Source organism: Chrysemys picta, chromosome 13 (assembly GCF_011386835.1).
Source record: "Chrysemys picta bellii isolate R12L10 chromosome 13, ASM1138683v2, whole genome shotgun sequence".
Taxonomy (NCBI): Eukaryota; Metazoa; Chordata; order Testudines; family Emydidae; genus Chrysemys; species Chrysemys picta.
This window is the reverse complement of record NC_088803.1, coordinates 41,711,690-41,727,292: the sequence shown is the minus strand read 5'-3', so window position 1 is coordinate 41,727,292 and position 15,603 is coordinate 41,711,690. Positions and strand designations below refer to the sequence as shown.

The window sequence follows — 15,603 nt, the reverse complement described above, 5'->3', positions numbered from 1 at the left end:
ACAGTCCCTGTCCCAAAGTCTATATATGAAATAGGAATACCTACCTAAGAGCATCATAAGGATTAAATAGTTAATATTTCACAATGCTTTAAATTGCTAAATATGATTGCACTTTCCAGGTGGAAATTTAAGATCCATCTCATATACCCTGAACAGAAAAGCAATGAATAATTTTCACTTGGTCTATTTTGCCAATGTGAGGGAGAATTGTGCTTTTTTTAAACAGTGTTCAGCAAACAGTTGTTATTCCCAGGAGGAGAGAGAATTTATTGTTGCTGGGACAGCCCAGTGTAAGAACTCAGCAGGGGAAAAAAATGAAGCAAATGGATGTAACTGAACAGGTTTGAGTGTCCCTAAAGTCCAGGAACAGAAAATAGTTTGACAGGGCTGGTGGAGTAGTGCACTCCACCCCTCTGTATATTTGCACCTAGTGTTAGTGAGCATTCTGACAGCAGATTACTAAAGGCACAACAAGCCACTGCTGGCAGCTGTTTGCTAAGGGACGGCAGCACCTCCACCTGAACAGCTCCAGGTTGGCTCAGTGGTCGTGGGACTCTTTGGCAAGAACCTGTACAAGGTAATTTACACTGCTATGATTTCACCTGTATCTTGGGCTGTGCTGTTGTTTTCATAGCGTACCATTTCTACCCCACGATTCAGCCTAGATCTGTCTGTTCTCACGTGAACTTCTGCCAAGTATGCAGCTGCAAAGCTGTGTGTTGGTTTGTTTATTCTTCAACGTGGCTGGTGTAGGGTTGTTTTGTTTTTGGTTTTTTTGCTGTGCATTAGCATTTTCTACCTGATGCTTAGTGCAAATTGACAGAAAGACAAAAGGAAACAGACTTTCCAAGAGAGATTCTTACCAAATTGCATGGGACTATTAAACCCTTCTTGGTACTTATTGAACTGTCATTTCCCTGGTAAGATTTCCCATGAGAGCCTGAGGTGTGACTGTAAATGCCAGTCTTATCTATAGTTTACCCTTCCCGTTTGATTAATGCATGTCTTGCAATGCACTCCTGTCTTGCAAAGATTGAATGTGAAACCTTAAGGACTTTAATTTTGCACTTTCTGAATGGGTGACTACAGCTTTGTTGCTGTTTGAATTGTTCTAGGGTGGTTCTTGTTTGTTTAGAGTGAGTAATTTCATTCCTCCCTTGTCCCGTCCCGTCCCTTCCGTTCCGTGTAAGGTGGATAAACTCTCCTTCCTTAGCTGAAGTTCAAGAGTCCTGTTTCCCTTCCCACCTCAGAACCCAACTCCTGTCCCAGCTATCTTCTGCAAAGGGTGACTGAGAGCTGGATGACTTCTGTGAAGGTAGGAAGGGGGTTTTCTGAAGGCCCTGCCCCAGCCCTAGTCCTTCCTTGGTTGCATATGGCTCAGATCAGCAGCAAAACTCGCTGTTCCTTAGGCACAGAACATAGTTAAAAAAGAGAACTGAGCCTGATTGATTGTAAAGAGATTTTAAGCAAAGCATATGGGCCGCTTCACCGCTGAATTAACTGAATGCCTGAGCTCACTGTGTACTTTCCTGTATTATGGAATGCTATATGACGCAGCTTGCTGTAATAATCTTAGATTGGTCAATAAATGGCATTTAAAGGGTCAGTTTCAGACTGGTTTCACACAGCACAGGCAAGAGATCACTTTTTATTTATTACTTTCTCAATCTTTACTCTGCAAAACCACATATACACACAGCAGAACCAAACCTATGTTTTTTGGATGGTGGGGGAAGGAAGGATGACATTCACCTTTACATAGAGAGCCACACAAGGACTGAATTTCTCCCTTGTGGAAAATGCTATGGTTAAAAAAAACTCACATATTTCTTTTGGGATTTCTTTTCCCTATTCCCAGTAGAAGAGGTGAAAAACAGTTCAGAAGAGGAACTGTTTGTGGGTTGTGTCTGACTTGGATGTTAATAGCGTGCGTTCCTTTTAAATCCAGTTAGACTACATTCCTATTCTCCAGGTTTGATTGATCCTCCTGCAGGTTACAGTTGCAACTTGATATAAAAATCTGTATCCTCTTAAAAGAAACCTCCAGGCTGATGGCAAATTTACCTTTATACTCCCTCCACCCCATGGCAAGGACTTTATTTTACAACTTGATTTCCATGATGGTGTCTCTCTCTACAAAAAATCAATACTCACCCCCCACAACAACCTAGGTCTGGGAGAAGTTTGCTAGCAAATCTCATGTGGAATCATGCTTTGCCTGCATGCCTGTATCTGAAAGATGCGAGCTCTTTGGGGCAGGGACCATCTTTTTGTTCTGTATTTGTACAGCGCCTAGCACAATGTGGTCCTGGTCCATGGCTGGGGGTCTTAGGTGCTACCACAGTAGAAATAACTATAATATATAATATATAATAAATAAAAAGTGATGCACTACTAAAATGTGAAATCTGATTGAAGACATGAGGAGAACCCAACTGGGAGCTCTGAGGGAAAAAGTGAACGGCTCTCAGACAGCGACTGACAAGATCAGATTCTGCTTACAAGAAAACTTACAGATGATCATAGAATTTAAAGAAAAGTACATCTGAGGGTTCAGGCATTCAGTTAATTCAGCACCAAAACATCGCCTATACTCTGCTTAAAGTCCCTGAATGGTACTGAGCACTTTCAATTCACTTAAATCAATGTGAAGTGCAGCTGCTTAGCACCTTTGAAAGGCATGCATTTAGATGAGCTTTTATGTAGGTGTCTAAATGGATTCTGGAGCCTAACTTTAGGCAACCCAAGTTCAAAAACACTGGTCTAAGTAAGTTTGCTGGTGCTGAAAGTTGCTGGCATGACAGCCTTGGAGAGTAAAGTCCGGAGAACAAATATACCAAAAAATGCAGCCATGTGCACATCCTCCACCCAGCAACCCATCAAATCACCCCACCACTGGCCTGGAGAAAGAGGGGGTTCCACCTTAATGTCGTTATATGGGATTGTACTGTGCTTGTAGGTAACGTGCTGCAGTAGCAGACTGGCCCAACTGCTTATTACATGGTGCTCAGCCTGTCCTGAGGGAAGTAGGGATTCATAATGCTCCTAATTGCCATTGTGAGGTTTTCCCTCAGAGGCACATGTAAACTAGTGTGTGCATTTTCATGCCTAATTTGTGCATTTACTGAAATTGCATGTGCAAATAACTTATTTGCATGCACAAATGGCCGCTTGACCTCTAACCAGCCAAGTCGGCAGTCAGTCACGGTTTGCACCAATTACTTGTGCGCATATTATGCACTCACATTTTGTTAATGGAGCTGGGCTTCAGCTCTTTTGCTAACCAGCCTTAAAAATGAGAGGGTCTGCCTTAAACTGAGTTCTGCTTCTGTCATCTGAGCTGGAATAGCCTCCTGGGAAGATGTTATCCATTCTGACTAGATGTGTGCAAAAAGATCCTGCCAAACAAGCGCTTTCCTTGGGAAATAGCTTAGGAGAAGAGAAATGGTCCCTAAATGGGGCCCTGATCCTAGTCGCCTTGCACTTGGAGAAATTCAGCTTTGATTTGAATTGCATAGCTGACTTAACTATTTCGATAATAGACCTAACCAACCTCCTGGAGGCAACCTACCCTGCTAGGTGATGGAAATATTTGGATATTTGAAAAAATACAGCAGCTCTTTGTGAAACCTTGAGTTTGACAGCATGCATCTTGGGGCTGTAGCATCTTCTGGGTCTGGCAACCTAGTTGTATGCTGCTGTTTGGCAATCTAGAGTGAAGTCAGTGGGCAGTATGTATGCTTGCAAAGGATTCGAAGCTGGAGAAGTAGGTTTGCTATGATGAACAAAAGTCCTAAAAATGGGAGCTGTGGGATGCTGAGCACTTCTGAGGAAAAAACAAAGCAACTTGGCCATTTCATTTAAGTGCCTCAATAAGAACTGAGCTCTTTTGAAAATCTGGCTCCAAATGTGGGTGCTGAAAATCTGTCATACCAATCTTTGCTACAGTGATATCTAAACATAATGACAGGATTACAGGAGAGAGGTTACCACAAGTCTGTACCAGACCGTTGTGGCAAATGTAAGTGATGCTGGTTTAGCATAGTTATATGTATACGTGTTGTTAATATAATCATTTCTACTGATGCTTAGGTTTGTCTAGAGGTGGCAGTGACCTTTCGCTTGAATATCGCTTTTTCTTGAATATCAGCAACATGTATGTTTTGTTGGGGTTTTTTTTAAAGCAATATTGGAGAATCAGAGTCATGACTTGACTCCAGGCAATGTCATTTTGTACCCAGATAGTAATTGCAAGAGACTCATTACTTAATTTTTTTCAGTAACCACATTTCCGCTTAGACTGTAGAGCAGCCATTAGTAATGCATAATAATGACCAATTGCTGTGACCTGAGATAAGTCTGAATGGATAATATCACAAACACTCACATGATGGAATTTTCTCTGGCTTTTTGTGTGAGTATTTTCAACATCATCCAAGCCAATGAGGTAACAAGTTAATCCCAGACTTTTATCAAAAGCAGCTTTCAAATGAGCTTTTACCTCTTTTGGGTTTCTATGAGATAGGCAGCTCTGAGGATTTCTTGAATTTCAGTGTGAATGTTATTTTGATTGCCTGCTACTCTGTACAGTGCCTGTCACAACGGGGCCCCATTTTGGGTTGGCCCTGAGGCACTACAGTAATATAAATGATTAATAACAAAAGATGTTTTATTTCAGCTGGAATTATATTTTTTCAATCAAATTTATCAATTTAATTCTATGTACGAACGTAAAGTTCTGAGACCAGATTCTGATCTCAGTAATATACCACGCAGCTGCAATTGAAATCATTAAAGTTGTACTGATATCAAACTGGTGCAAGTGAGATTACAGTCAGACCCCAGACTCTTGTGAAAATAACTAGATACTGTGTTCTTTTTCTTTCAAATGCACGTATGTTACACCTAATGCATACTAGGGAAGTGACACACATCGTTTGCAAATATTGCTTACTCTGTGTAAATTGTATAGTCTGTATGTGTGAGCAGGTAAACCTGGTAACATTGTGCATGGATAACAGAAATAAATTCTTCAGATTCAACTAGACCCTGAATTTCCCCACTGAGATTAAGCAGGATTTGAAACCCTTTTTTTATCTCCAGATAGCATGCTACTTTGTTGCTAGGCAACAGAACTACCCAACAAGGGAAAGGGGCCGTTATACATCCATGGGGAAATGTTGGCTATTTTCCACAATAAGTCAAAAGTTCTGATGTATAGTTGAAATATCAGCTGAAAAGATAAACCTCTTGTAAAACTTCTCTGCAGTCTGAAGTCAGGGCTCAGTGCTACAATCTGTACTCACACAGGTACTCTTATTGAAGTCAATATATCAGCTCTGTTTATGGACTGAAATCAATGGGATTATTTCAATGTTCACTTCAGTCCAGTATCAGGCCTTTAATAGAGCACAGTAACCAGGGATGCGAAAGAGAGGCTCAGCCATAATCTCACCAAATTTGGGAGTTTGCATACAAAAGGAACCAGTTCTGAACCATCCCTGGGGGGGAAAAACCGACTTGATGAGGTTTAGCAAAACTATCCCTGGTTTTGGCCCCTCTAAGCTGAATTTGGGACCTACCTATAACCAATTATTTGAACCTCCAACCTTGGTGGCTTCAGCTACAGGGAGACCTTTTTCTGAACAAGTTTTGCAGAACCAAAGTCTGACCAACAAGGTTTAACAACCCCTGGATTTCCTCCCTCTTGAATATTTAATGATGGTCTAATTAAAACACCTAGAAAAATCTCTCTTCAGAGGCATATCTGTGCAACATGACCAGGGTCATGTGGGGGTAAGTGAGAGCAAAATTTGGTTCTTATTGCTTAACTAAAATAATAAACTGGATCCCACATTTTCAAAGAGGGAAACATGGAACTGCCTGCCATGTTTGACAATTTGGGCCTAAGATTGCTTTGTTTATTTCTGTGCGGCACTCAGATAACATCATTTAATAGATGGAATGGGATGAAGTGGAATGAACTACTAAATTGGCCAAAGACTGTAGAACTGAACAATCCTAAAATACTCCAGAGTGTCCTGTTTTAAGGTCTGGTCCAGGCTCTTTTTTTTTTGTTTATTTAGCTTGGACAGCATGTAGGTCCTGACCCCAAGCCCATGAAAGGCAATAGGAACCTTTCTATTGATTTCAGTGGGTTTTGTTTTGGGCCCATTGTGCCAAGCAAGCTGCAGTTCCTTGCCCTGAATAGCTTACAGTCTAAAGATCTGGAAAGTTCAGATGATATAACACAGTCAAAGAGAGACCTTGCTGATTAACTCAAACTTATTGCCTATGCCTAACCCAGTCATCTAAGGCCTGACCTAAAGCCCAGTGAAGTCAATAGGAGTCTCTTCATTGACTTCTATAAGTGTTGGATCTGGTCCTTAATGAATTAAACTTATTACCTAACTAAAATACCCCACCTGGACATGACCCCAACATTTGGAGCTGCAAGTGGGTCTACACTGCTCTTGTGCCAGGGGAATTCTCTCCTTGACACCATCTGGTGCCTTTATACCCTCTATATGCCATTGGCAAGGCATGTGAGGCTGTCCGGAAGGAATGGGGGAAGAACTGTAGGATTTGCCATACTGCACACACTATTCCTCTGACAAGAGCCAGATTTTCAAAACGCCTAGATGCATGCTTTTTTCCCCTTTTAATTGCCCTTTGTGTGAAAGCTGCTGGGATAATTTCTCCCATCCCCTGGTTGTTTCAGTACTAGTGTTCTCATGGTGTTTTGCCTTTTGTCTTAATAGTGAGCAATTCCCTGCATGCCCTATGCCTTCTTTCCAGCTAGCAGACACACGCTCTGTGCTCTTGTTTCACACATCTTAACAGTTCATATAGTCTTAACAAGCAAACCATGTGTCAGCTGCAACTAAACTTTGTGAAGAAGCCAGAAATGTATGTGAATCTCCCCCCTTTTTGGTGAGCAGTTGTCAGTAGGGGCGGCGGTATCCAAATAATGAGGCCTGTAGCATCAAAGAGACAGTGATGTAATAAAGAAGCAACTTTCTGCAAAGCAGATGGGACTTTCCGGGAATTCTAAGGTGCCTGTAAAAACCTGTGGTCAGTTGCCTTCTCTTAATTTGATAGATTCCTTCACAGGCATGCATCAACTTTGTATTAATAAACTGTTTTTCTCCATAGCACAGCAAATATGGGAAATAATTTGACTGTTCAAGAAGAAGCTGAAGACCAAGATAATGTGTGTACAACAGAGAATTATCAGGTAACCGAAAAATCTAACGTTCCTTGGCTACTGTTACCTTAATAAGAATGGACAAGAATTTGGGTGCCTAACTCCCTTTTCTGCTTTTGAAAATTCCACCCTTATTGTATACAACCTTTCTATATTAAGGGCTGGATTCTGGATTCCCTGTTCTCATGTGTATAGTATGGGAGGAAAGGATGCACGGATACCAGAATCTTGAAGTGCAATCTTGTCCCCATTGATGTCAATGGGGAAACCCCTATTGACTTCATTGAGAATTTCACTCCTGTCCCCTTTGATGGGAACAACAAAGCAATAAATTCCATAATTTAGGTGCCTAAATGCCTTAAAATCTGGGTCTTAGGTATGAAAAACCCAGATTTCTAAAGATATTTAAGCATTGCTCCACTCAGTTTCTAAGGTTCTAAGTCAATTTGAAAATGGGACTTAGGCTTCCAAGTCACTTAAACACTTTAAAAATCATTACCAGGTATCTTCTGCTACACTGGTGCGTGCAAATTAATGCAAATGTTTATTCTAAGGCATGCAACTGAACAATATATTATTTGATGTTTCAGGTTGTGTCTGAACCTCCTACTGGTGCTAAAAATGGACCTGTCACAATTCAGGTTGTACAGACTGTTTCTTCTGAAAACGATAAAGGTATGTACTGGAAAGGGAAGACTGTCACATCCACTCTGCTTTTGCTAGCAGCTAGGAAGATACAAGGTTAAAGCTGAAGCAATAAGAAGCAATGTTTAGTGTCAGATGAAAAGATTAACTCGTGTCAGCTCTGACTTGTGAATCAGCGCTTGTGGTTTTCAAAGCTTAGGCCTTTCAAAAGATTAGATAGCAAAGAGAGCAGCTAATTCAAATACTCTCGTTAAGCTGTTTGTTTAATCAGATTAGGTGTTTGCAGCTGCAAATTCCACCTGAACTATAAAGAGATATACAGTAGACTGAATATTTAGGACCCGATTAATCATTGTCCCAGGCTGGCACAAAGGGGTTAAGCACAGGTGTAAAGACCTGGGACAGGGACACTCTATGTCTCTGCCTGAGCCCAAGGTGCAGGGGGTGTTCGGGGGTGGACTGAGGATGGACTGGAGTTGGTGTAGGTGGGGCAAACAAGGAAGGAAATGAATTATGGGGGTGGGAAGCAGTGTGGCTGGGACAGCTTACTTCCCAAGTATTTTCTGCCCCTGTATAGCTCCATAAGAGCCACTGCAGCAAGGGGTACAAGTGAGGGCAGCCCCGAAGGCTCCACCAACCCTTGGAAGCTCCGGAAGAGAGGCCCAAACTACCTTTTCTCTGTCCCAGTGCTTGCACCCATGCCAGTGAAGGGATGAATCCACCCCTTAGAGATGTTCTGAGATTATGGGTACATGATGGGAAGATGTGTCACCAAATGGAACGGAGGAGAACATGTAACATGTTGATGGGAGCAAACGCTTCCTGCAAGCAACAGAATAGATGGTAGATAGTGTCAGGAGGTTTACTACTCACTGCTGGAGTGTCTCCTAGGGACCTACCTGGGGACTAGCTCTCGACAAATCTGATGCCCTCTCCTTTGGTTGCTTGCCATGTGGTGTCTCTCTCTCTCTCACTTTCCAGACTACATTGCTCCCACTTCATGGCTTGGCCCTCTTGCCCGGTCACTATAGTTCTCCCCTTCCAAGGTCTCAATGTCCCACTGGACAACCGGCAGTCTTCTACTCTACTGCCTAGACTGTGCTATTTCCCCAGTGGCTGGTAGGGGAACTGGGCCTATCCTTTACTCCAGGTTCCATCTCAGGGACCCTATGTCTAGCAACTACAATGTATGAAATCTCAAACCCTGTTGCTCTTTCCCTGGGCTCCGTCCTATCTTTCTTCAGCCCCTCTCCCCCTTGGGCTACTATTGGAGCTTTCTCTACTCCCTGTGGCTAGAGAATCTGCATTTGACATTCCCTAGGACTCCTCTTCTCTTTCCAACTCCCCTTCTATCCAGAGTTCCTCCCTAAAGTCTCCTACTACTACAAACTTCCTCTTTGTACTTAGCCCAGCTCAGCTTCATCAGCCATTAGGCCTTATCAGTCCTGACTCTCCTCCAGCTGCAGCCTATCATGGGGTTAATTGGCCCTTTTTTCCTACTCAAGCCTTGTGTGGGGTAGACACCCCCACCCCAGCTGGGTTGGAAGAATGGGGAAACACATTAGAGTGTTTGAAGTGCTCCTATCCCACCATTTCTAATAGAATCAGACCTACAGGAAATAAAATGTTTGCCTATTCAGTGTCTCTGTGCCCCTTTGCCAAAAGTATTCTTCAGTGGAGGTTGAAGGTGCTCAGGGTTGCTCAAGAATTGGCTCATCATACATTTACAGTCATTGTAACATACATCTAATACATCTTTACATGTATGTTACAATGACTGTAAATGTATGATGAGCAAAAAAATTTTATAAATAAAAACTATGCCAATAAAATGCCTTGAATTTAAAAGTTTATTCTAAAATTGCCAGATGAACTCTAATGGTAGTGTCAATATAGGTGTGGCAGAATCATGGAAAACCTTGAAAGTTAAGATGCACCTGATATTGATAGAGGATGGAGGCCAGTGAAATGAGCTGAAAAAAATATTGCAGACCTGTGACAATATTGACTTGTTTGCTATTGAGTTATACAGGTTGATTATTTTGATCTTCATTAAGAGTGTATGTAAGATCAGGGCAAAGAAATCAGATGTGGGGGGAAGAGGGAGTTTCATGCCAGATCTTCAGCTAGTATAAATCAATCTAGCTCCAGTGATCTGGACCTTAATCTGCTCAGAGTGACTATATTCTGGTCTACCAACATACACACACATTGTTAGAGTTTCAGGATTTAAGACATATTTCTAGCTTGCTAACAAAACTGGGATGTAAGGGAGGACAAGGTGCATGATATTGCACAGCTACCAAAACATGAGGTTATTAGTATATATAAATGATTTAGGTTTGTAACAAGGCCTACGCTTGCCCTCACAACAAATCAGCCAGAGACCTCTTCTGAGTGCAATCACCAGTGTTTTTTATTTTCATTGTCAGTTCCCACCACCTTCACGTTACAGTATGCATCAAACCAGTAACCTGGGGGACAGATAGCTTCTCCAGCCAGCAGGGATACACAGTCTTTGGCTCGGCTCGGCTCGGCTCGGCTCCGCTTTGCTCCTCCCTTTCTTTTCTCCACTCCCCCTTCCTTCCTGCAGCCCTATATAGCCCCTGGCTAACGAGGCCCACAGGTGCTTCCCTTCTAGCAGTTAGGTGTGGCATACTCAGCCAGCCCCAATTAATGCTTCTTAATTGGAGCTGGGCTAACAGGGACCTGGCTCAGGACCTCCTGGCCAGCACCCTATTACAAGGTCCCAAAATAAAGTGGTGTTAAATGAAAGGAAGGTTTAGAAACCAAATGAATGTTCCTTAGGAATTTCAATAAAAAACATGTAAACATTCCCTTTTATCATCTCTCAACTTTTGGCTAAAATCAAGTACAATCTTGCACGTTGGATGAGTTTTCTGTCTGGAAAACAAAAGTCAGGGCTCCAAAAGTTAATACAAATTTTACTTAATTGGAGAAAAATCAGCACACTGATTGCAAATAAATCACTTTGCTTATTCTAAAATACAGGGGGTGGGAATGTGCAAACTCAGGCTTGGAGGTGAGCCTCTAGAGCCCTGACTTTTGTGTTCCAGACAGAAAACACATCCAATATGCATTTTTATTAATCTATGTCTCTGGCTTGATCTATAACAATTTTAATAAGTGTCATGGTAAGAATGTTGCATATGCTCATGTGCTACTAAACATTCATGACTAATTTTCTGATTCCTGATTATGTTCTTGGCTACTCTTGGGATATTGTTTTGACTTGAAAAATCATTAGTTATTTGTGGGGAGAAAAAACTATTAGAACCTCCTTTCTTTTACATTTGTATATTAGTACAAGCAATAAGTTGAGGCAAGACGTTTACAAGTCCTAACACCCTTAACACAAGAGATGTTAGTGGGTAAAAGGCCAGTAAACTAGTGAATTGATTGTTTTTGATGCTATCTACAGTACAGACACAGAATGTGTTGGGGAAAGCAGTAATAACATGACTGTCCCCCAGACCTGATCTGTTTTGCCATGTAGAGGTTACCTAACCATGATCCTGAATTGTGCCACTGACTGGCACTTTAACAGTGTTTTTTATTTACAGAGATCACCCATACACTTAGTTATTAAATAAAGTAAATTCTCCAGGAGAACACAGTTTGTGTCTTTCTATGTAATAGGCTGCTCCTGAACAAAACATAAAATGGCAGCTGCTTTCATTAGATGTCTAGAAATTTAAAGGTACAGTACACAGAAGTGAAATCTTAATTTACATAGCTACATATGTGAGAGACCAGGTGGGGGTAATATATTTTGAGTTGGTCCAATAAAAGATATTACCTCACCCACTTTGTTTCTCTAATATCCTGGGACCGACACAGTTACAACAACACAGCATAACTATATCTGTGACAATCAGGACTGTAGCATGGTTTGGAAATATGGTTAACCAAGGATTCAGTCACATCTACACTGCAAGACCAAAGCCTGTTTTCATAGAATCATAGAATATTAGGGTTGGAAGAGACCTCAGGAGGTCATCTAGTCCAATCCCCTGCTCAAAGCAGGACCAACACCAACTAAATCATTTTATCTGTGTCTGGGGACTATCATAATGTAATTCAGCTCCCTGACCTGTTTGACTGTAATAGTCTGCCCTGGATATGAGTTTACTATTTTGTGTATAACTATAGTACATAGGTGGAGCCCTGTCTTTTTGTACATAGAACATATGTCAATATCATGTATAAATTGTGGGTGTTAGCTCAATACTTGAATGATTAACACTATTTGACTTGGTTCAGCTCACATATAGCTGCCTTTTCCTTCCTGTTTTCCACACAATACTGTAAGAAAAGAGAGAGAGAGAGAGAGAGAGAGAGAGAGAGAGATGCACATGTGTGTGTTAGGGGATGGGGAGGGAACCCACTGATCAGTGTGTGCTACACATATACCTTCATGACCAGTCCACGGAGACTCCTGTCCATGGGGCTCAACTGTAGAGCAAAAGCAAAGAGCCATCTGCCTGTATGACCTTGTCTCCTACATGTTCCCTGAAGCCTTCAGATTAAGTCAGTGGAACTCCTACCTTACTCTACAGAGGTTCAAATCCCCCATGCCAGAATGTCAGAAACTTGACTGGTTTCCTCTCCCTTATGTGAGTTATTGCCAGGAAGGGAAAAATGGAGCTTTGATTAGTTACTTGACACATGCATGGACTGTTTTCAAAATTGCATACGTACACCTCTCTTTTGCTAAGAAAGTTAGATCCCGTCTCGACTTTGTTTATGGATCTCTCTCCCTCACATACACACACCTCCCATTGTTACCAACATTTAGCTTTTCTCCAAATATGTCCATGTGGTGAGCTGGCAGGCAGTTAGCTAAGGTATCAGCCAAAGCCCTGGTGAAATTTATGAAGCAGGGAATTATACTTATAATCAGAGGTTATTTTTCCAGAGCAAGGGAAGAATGCTCCATGATTTTGAATTTCATGATTTCCCATATTTTTTTTCTTTTTGATTCTTGGTGAGTTAATGTATGATGAATGTACGTAATATGCCTCCAAACTTTGTGATTTTTTTAAAAATAACCTAATATAAACCTTTTGCTCTGAGCCTTATTGATGTTTTATGTCAGTTTTACATCCCTCCTCCTCCCCCCCAAATTTCATTAAACTCGCAATTAAACTTTTAGTACCAAAAACATGCTTTCACGTGCTCAATCCCATCTATACTGCAAGATCAAGACTTATTTAACTGAAGACAAACATCATGTAACCCAGCCCCCTGACCTGTCTATATTCTTTAGTTTTAATTTTCAAATTAATCACTCAAAGAAAAGGGCCCATTTTCACTTAGAAACAAGACTGATTTTACTGCCCCATTTTTGCTCCATAGAATCAATTACCAGAGGAAATACGTAAATCTTGATGTGCAAGTAGTTTTGCATTTCATCATGTGTCTCTAATACATCTTTAGTGTATATCTATGAGACACAGAGAAAACAAATGAGAAATGAAATAGTGACCATATACTCCTAATTGTCCCCGAAGGCCCAAATCCTGCAATGAATCTCATCTAGATGGACCCCTGAACTGACATAGAGCCCCACTGATGTCAGGGATCTATCTAGAGACCATTGCAAGGTAGCAGCCTAAATGTCTGCTACGTTAGAAAAAATATAAGTACGGTGTGGTTTAAGGCAGGGATTTTTCAGAGCTGCCTTGATGATCCAGATATCCAGTTCCCATTAATTCTAATAGGAATTGGACATCCAGAATCCTTAGGCAGCTTTGTGAATATAGCCTGAAAAGAACCCAATAATGCGTGGGGGGTGGTAATGTGCATTTTCTCAAAGAAAAGCCATTTAGGGTCAGTTTCACTCAAGGTAATGAGAGCTTTCCATCAATTTCAACAGGTGAAGGATCAGACCCTTTGACTCCTAAAGAATCCCAATAAAGATGAGTAAGGCCACACTTTTCAAGAGTGCTCAGCACCAACAACAGGGGACAGATTTTCAAAAGAGCTCAGCACGGGGGGAGGAAGGGGGTATGCTGGGTGCTGCACTCTTTTGAAAATCTGTCTGTAAAGATCACAATGGCACCTTATGGGTGCTGAGCACTGTCATAAGCTGGCCCTTATTTAGATGCCTAAATGAGAGCTGATCTTGTTTGAAAGTTTGGCCCCAGTTCTGGGTGCAGAACATTTGAAAATTTGGCCCTGAGCTGTTTTGAAAATTTGGCCACAAGTGCTCAGGCACAGTTGTTCCATGCTGCCAACCACAGCTTTTAAATGTCTCTTTGCTTTCCTTTTGGAAACTGTTTAATTTCTCTTCCCACCTGTTATTTTTGAAGCCTTGTCAAGCATCCTGCTACGTGCTGAGAAAGCACTGGTTGGTAGCCTTATTGTTTCAATTCACATCTTATACAGATACAGCAGAGTGAATGTTACTAGTGTTTCTCCTGCCTGGGACATTACACATATCAGCTATGAAATGTTGTTTCCAGTCTTATCTAGAACTTTATTAGTAAGTGAAAACTACCAGTACGTTACAGCCAATAGAAATATCTGGCCTTTGAACATTTTTCTGGAACAGTAAGAGAATGTTCAGCTGCATTATGGTGCAGAGCCTCAATTCCATACTGTTTGGCTGTAATAAATCTTAAATAGCCTGTTCACCCCACTGCATACCACCAGAACTTTTCAATTGTGCCCCCGCCAACAGTTATGCATCATCTCTACCAGGTCCAAATCTTTATCTTGTTAATTTCTTATTGTGCTTTCCAACACCACCCTTACCATGTGAGAGTTGTTTGTATTTAACAGTATATTTGGTAAATAGGTAGACTTCACACACCCATTTGCTAATATAACAAAAGTAATCCAGATAGTTAAACTACTCCTGTGATACAACCAAAGGGAATAACATTATTTGGAAGGCTCCATTGCCATCTGCTACTCATCAGTGTGGGCGGATCGGTGGCTGCCTCCCTAGGTATACTGCTCCGGTAGCTGGAGGCAGAGGTAAAGTTACAGTACAGTTATATTGGATTGTAAAGCTTTTCTGCATGAACATATTGATCTAGTTTAACAGGGGACTGTTGGAAAAACAAAAGGAAAGTAACACAATGGCGCTCAATAAGCAACCTCCCAACAAACATTTCAGGGGAAATTGCAGGTCAGTGGCCTAGATCCAGGCTTCAGCCCAAAGTTACACAGCTGTTTTCCAAGTCTAGGAGCCTAGAGAGCAAAGAGACACTAAACAATTAAGTGATTTGGCTCCTGGATGGGGTGATCAAAAGACTGAGCAGTTTTAAAGACCTCTCCCTTATGCAGACTGAGGGAACTGGTTAGTGACATAAAGGAACAGATTATGCAACCCAGACCCAAGCAGTCTCAGGGGCTTGAGGCGGGGGCAGTCTATGGGAAGCTTAGATTTACCAGGAAGATGGTCGGTTCAGTGTTTTAAAATCTCTGAAATGCTTTTGTTCTAAATACTTTGTTTTAAGAAGGCTGCCTTGTGACTGTCCTTGCTACTGGAGAGAACAGAACTGCAGGTACTGAACCTAATTCAGATCTGCTGAGGTAACCACAGTTGATATACAGGCCACTGCCACCAAGGACTGGTATGAGATTAGGAGAAACATATAATTCTTCCCGCCCTTCCCCCATCCAAGAAGTAACTGCTCAAGGCCCGACACCTGAGGGAGTACATTCAAAGAGACCAGGGGGGGGTCAGAAGTGCAATTAGCTTGGTAACTATAACAAAT

The 15,603-nt window shown here is 41.6% G+C and overlaps 1 protein-coding gene across 13 annotated transcripts in view; it reads left to right on the top strand.

Annotated features, from left to right (window-relative positions):
* Positions 1-304: 304 nt before the first annotated feature.
* Positions 305-15,603, top strand: part of BCAS1 (brain enriched myelin associated protein 1) — a 90,493-nt gene continuing 75,194 nt past the window's right edge. For 4 of the 13 annotated variants that reach the window (XM_065566041.1, XM_042858356.2, XM_042858355.2 and 1 more), the window contains exons 1-3: positions 438-577; positions 7,156-7,237; positions 7,798-7,882. In XM_065566041.1, coding sequence (XP_065422113.1) covers positions 7,166-7,237; positions 7,798-7,882 — 157 coding nt within the window. In that variant the 5' untranslated portion in view covers positions 438-577; positions 7,156-7,165. Of the gene's footprint in view, positions 578-1,176; positions 1,316-7,155; positions 7,238-7,797; positions 7,883-15,603 lie in introns of those variants that run through there. The other 9 variants (XM_065566044.1, XM_065566042.1, XM_065566045.1 and 6 more) reach the window with 4 other exon arrangements.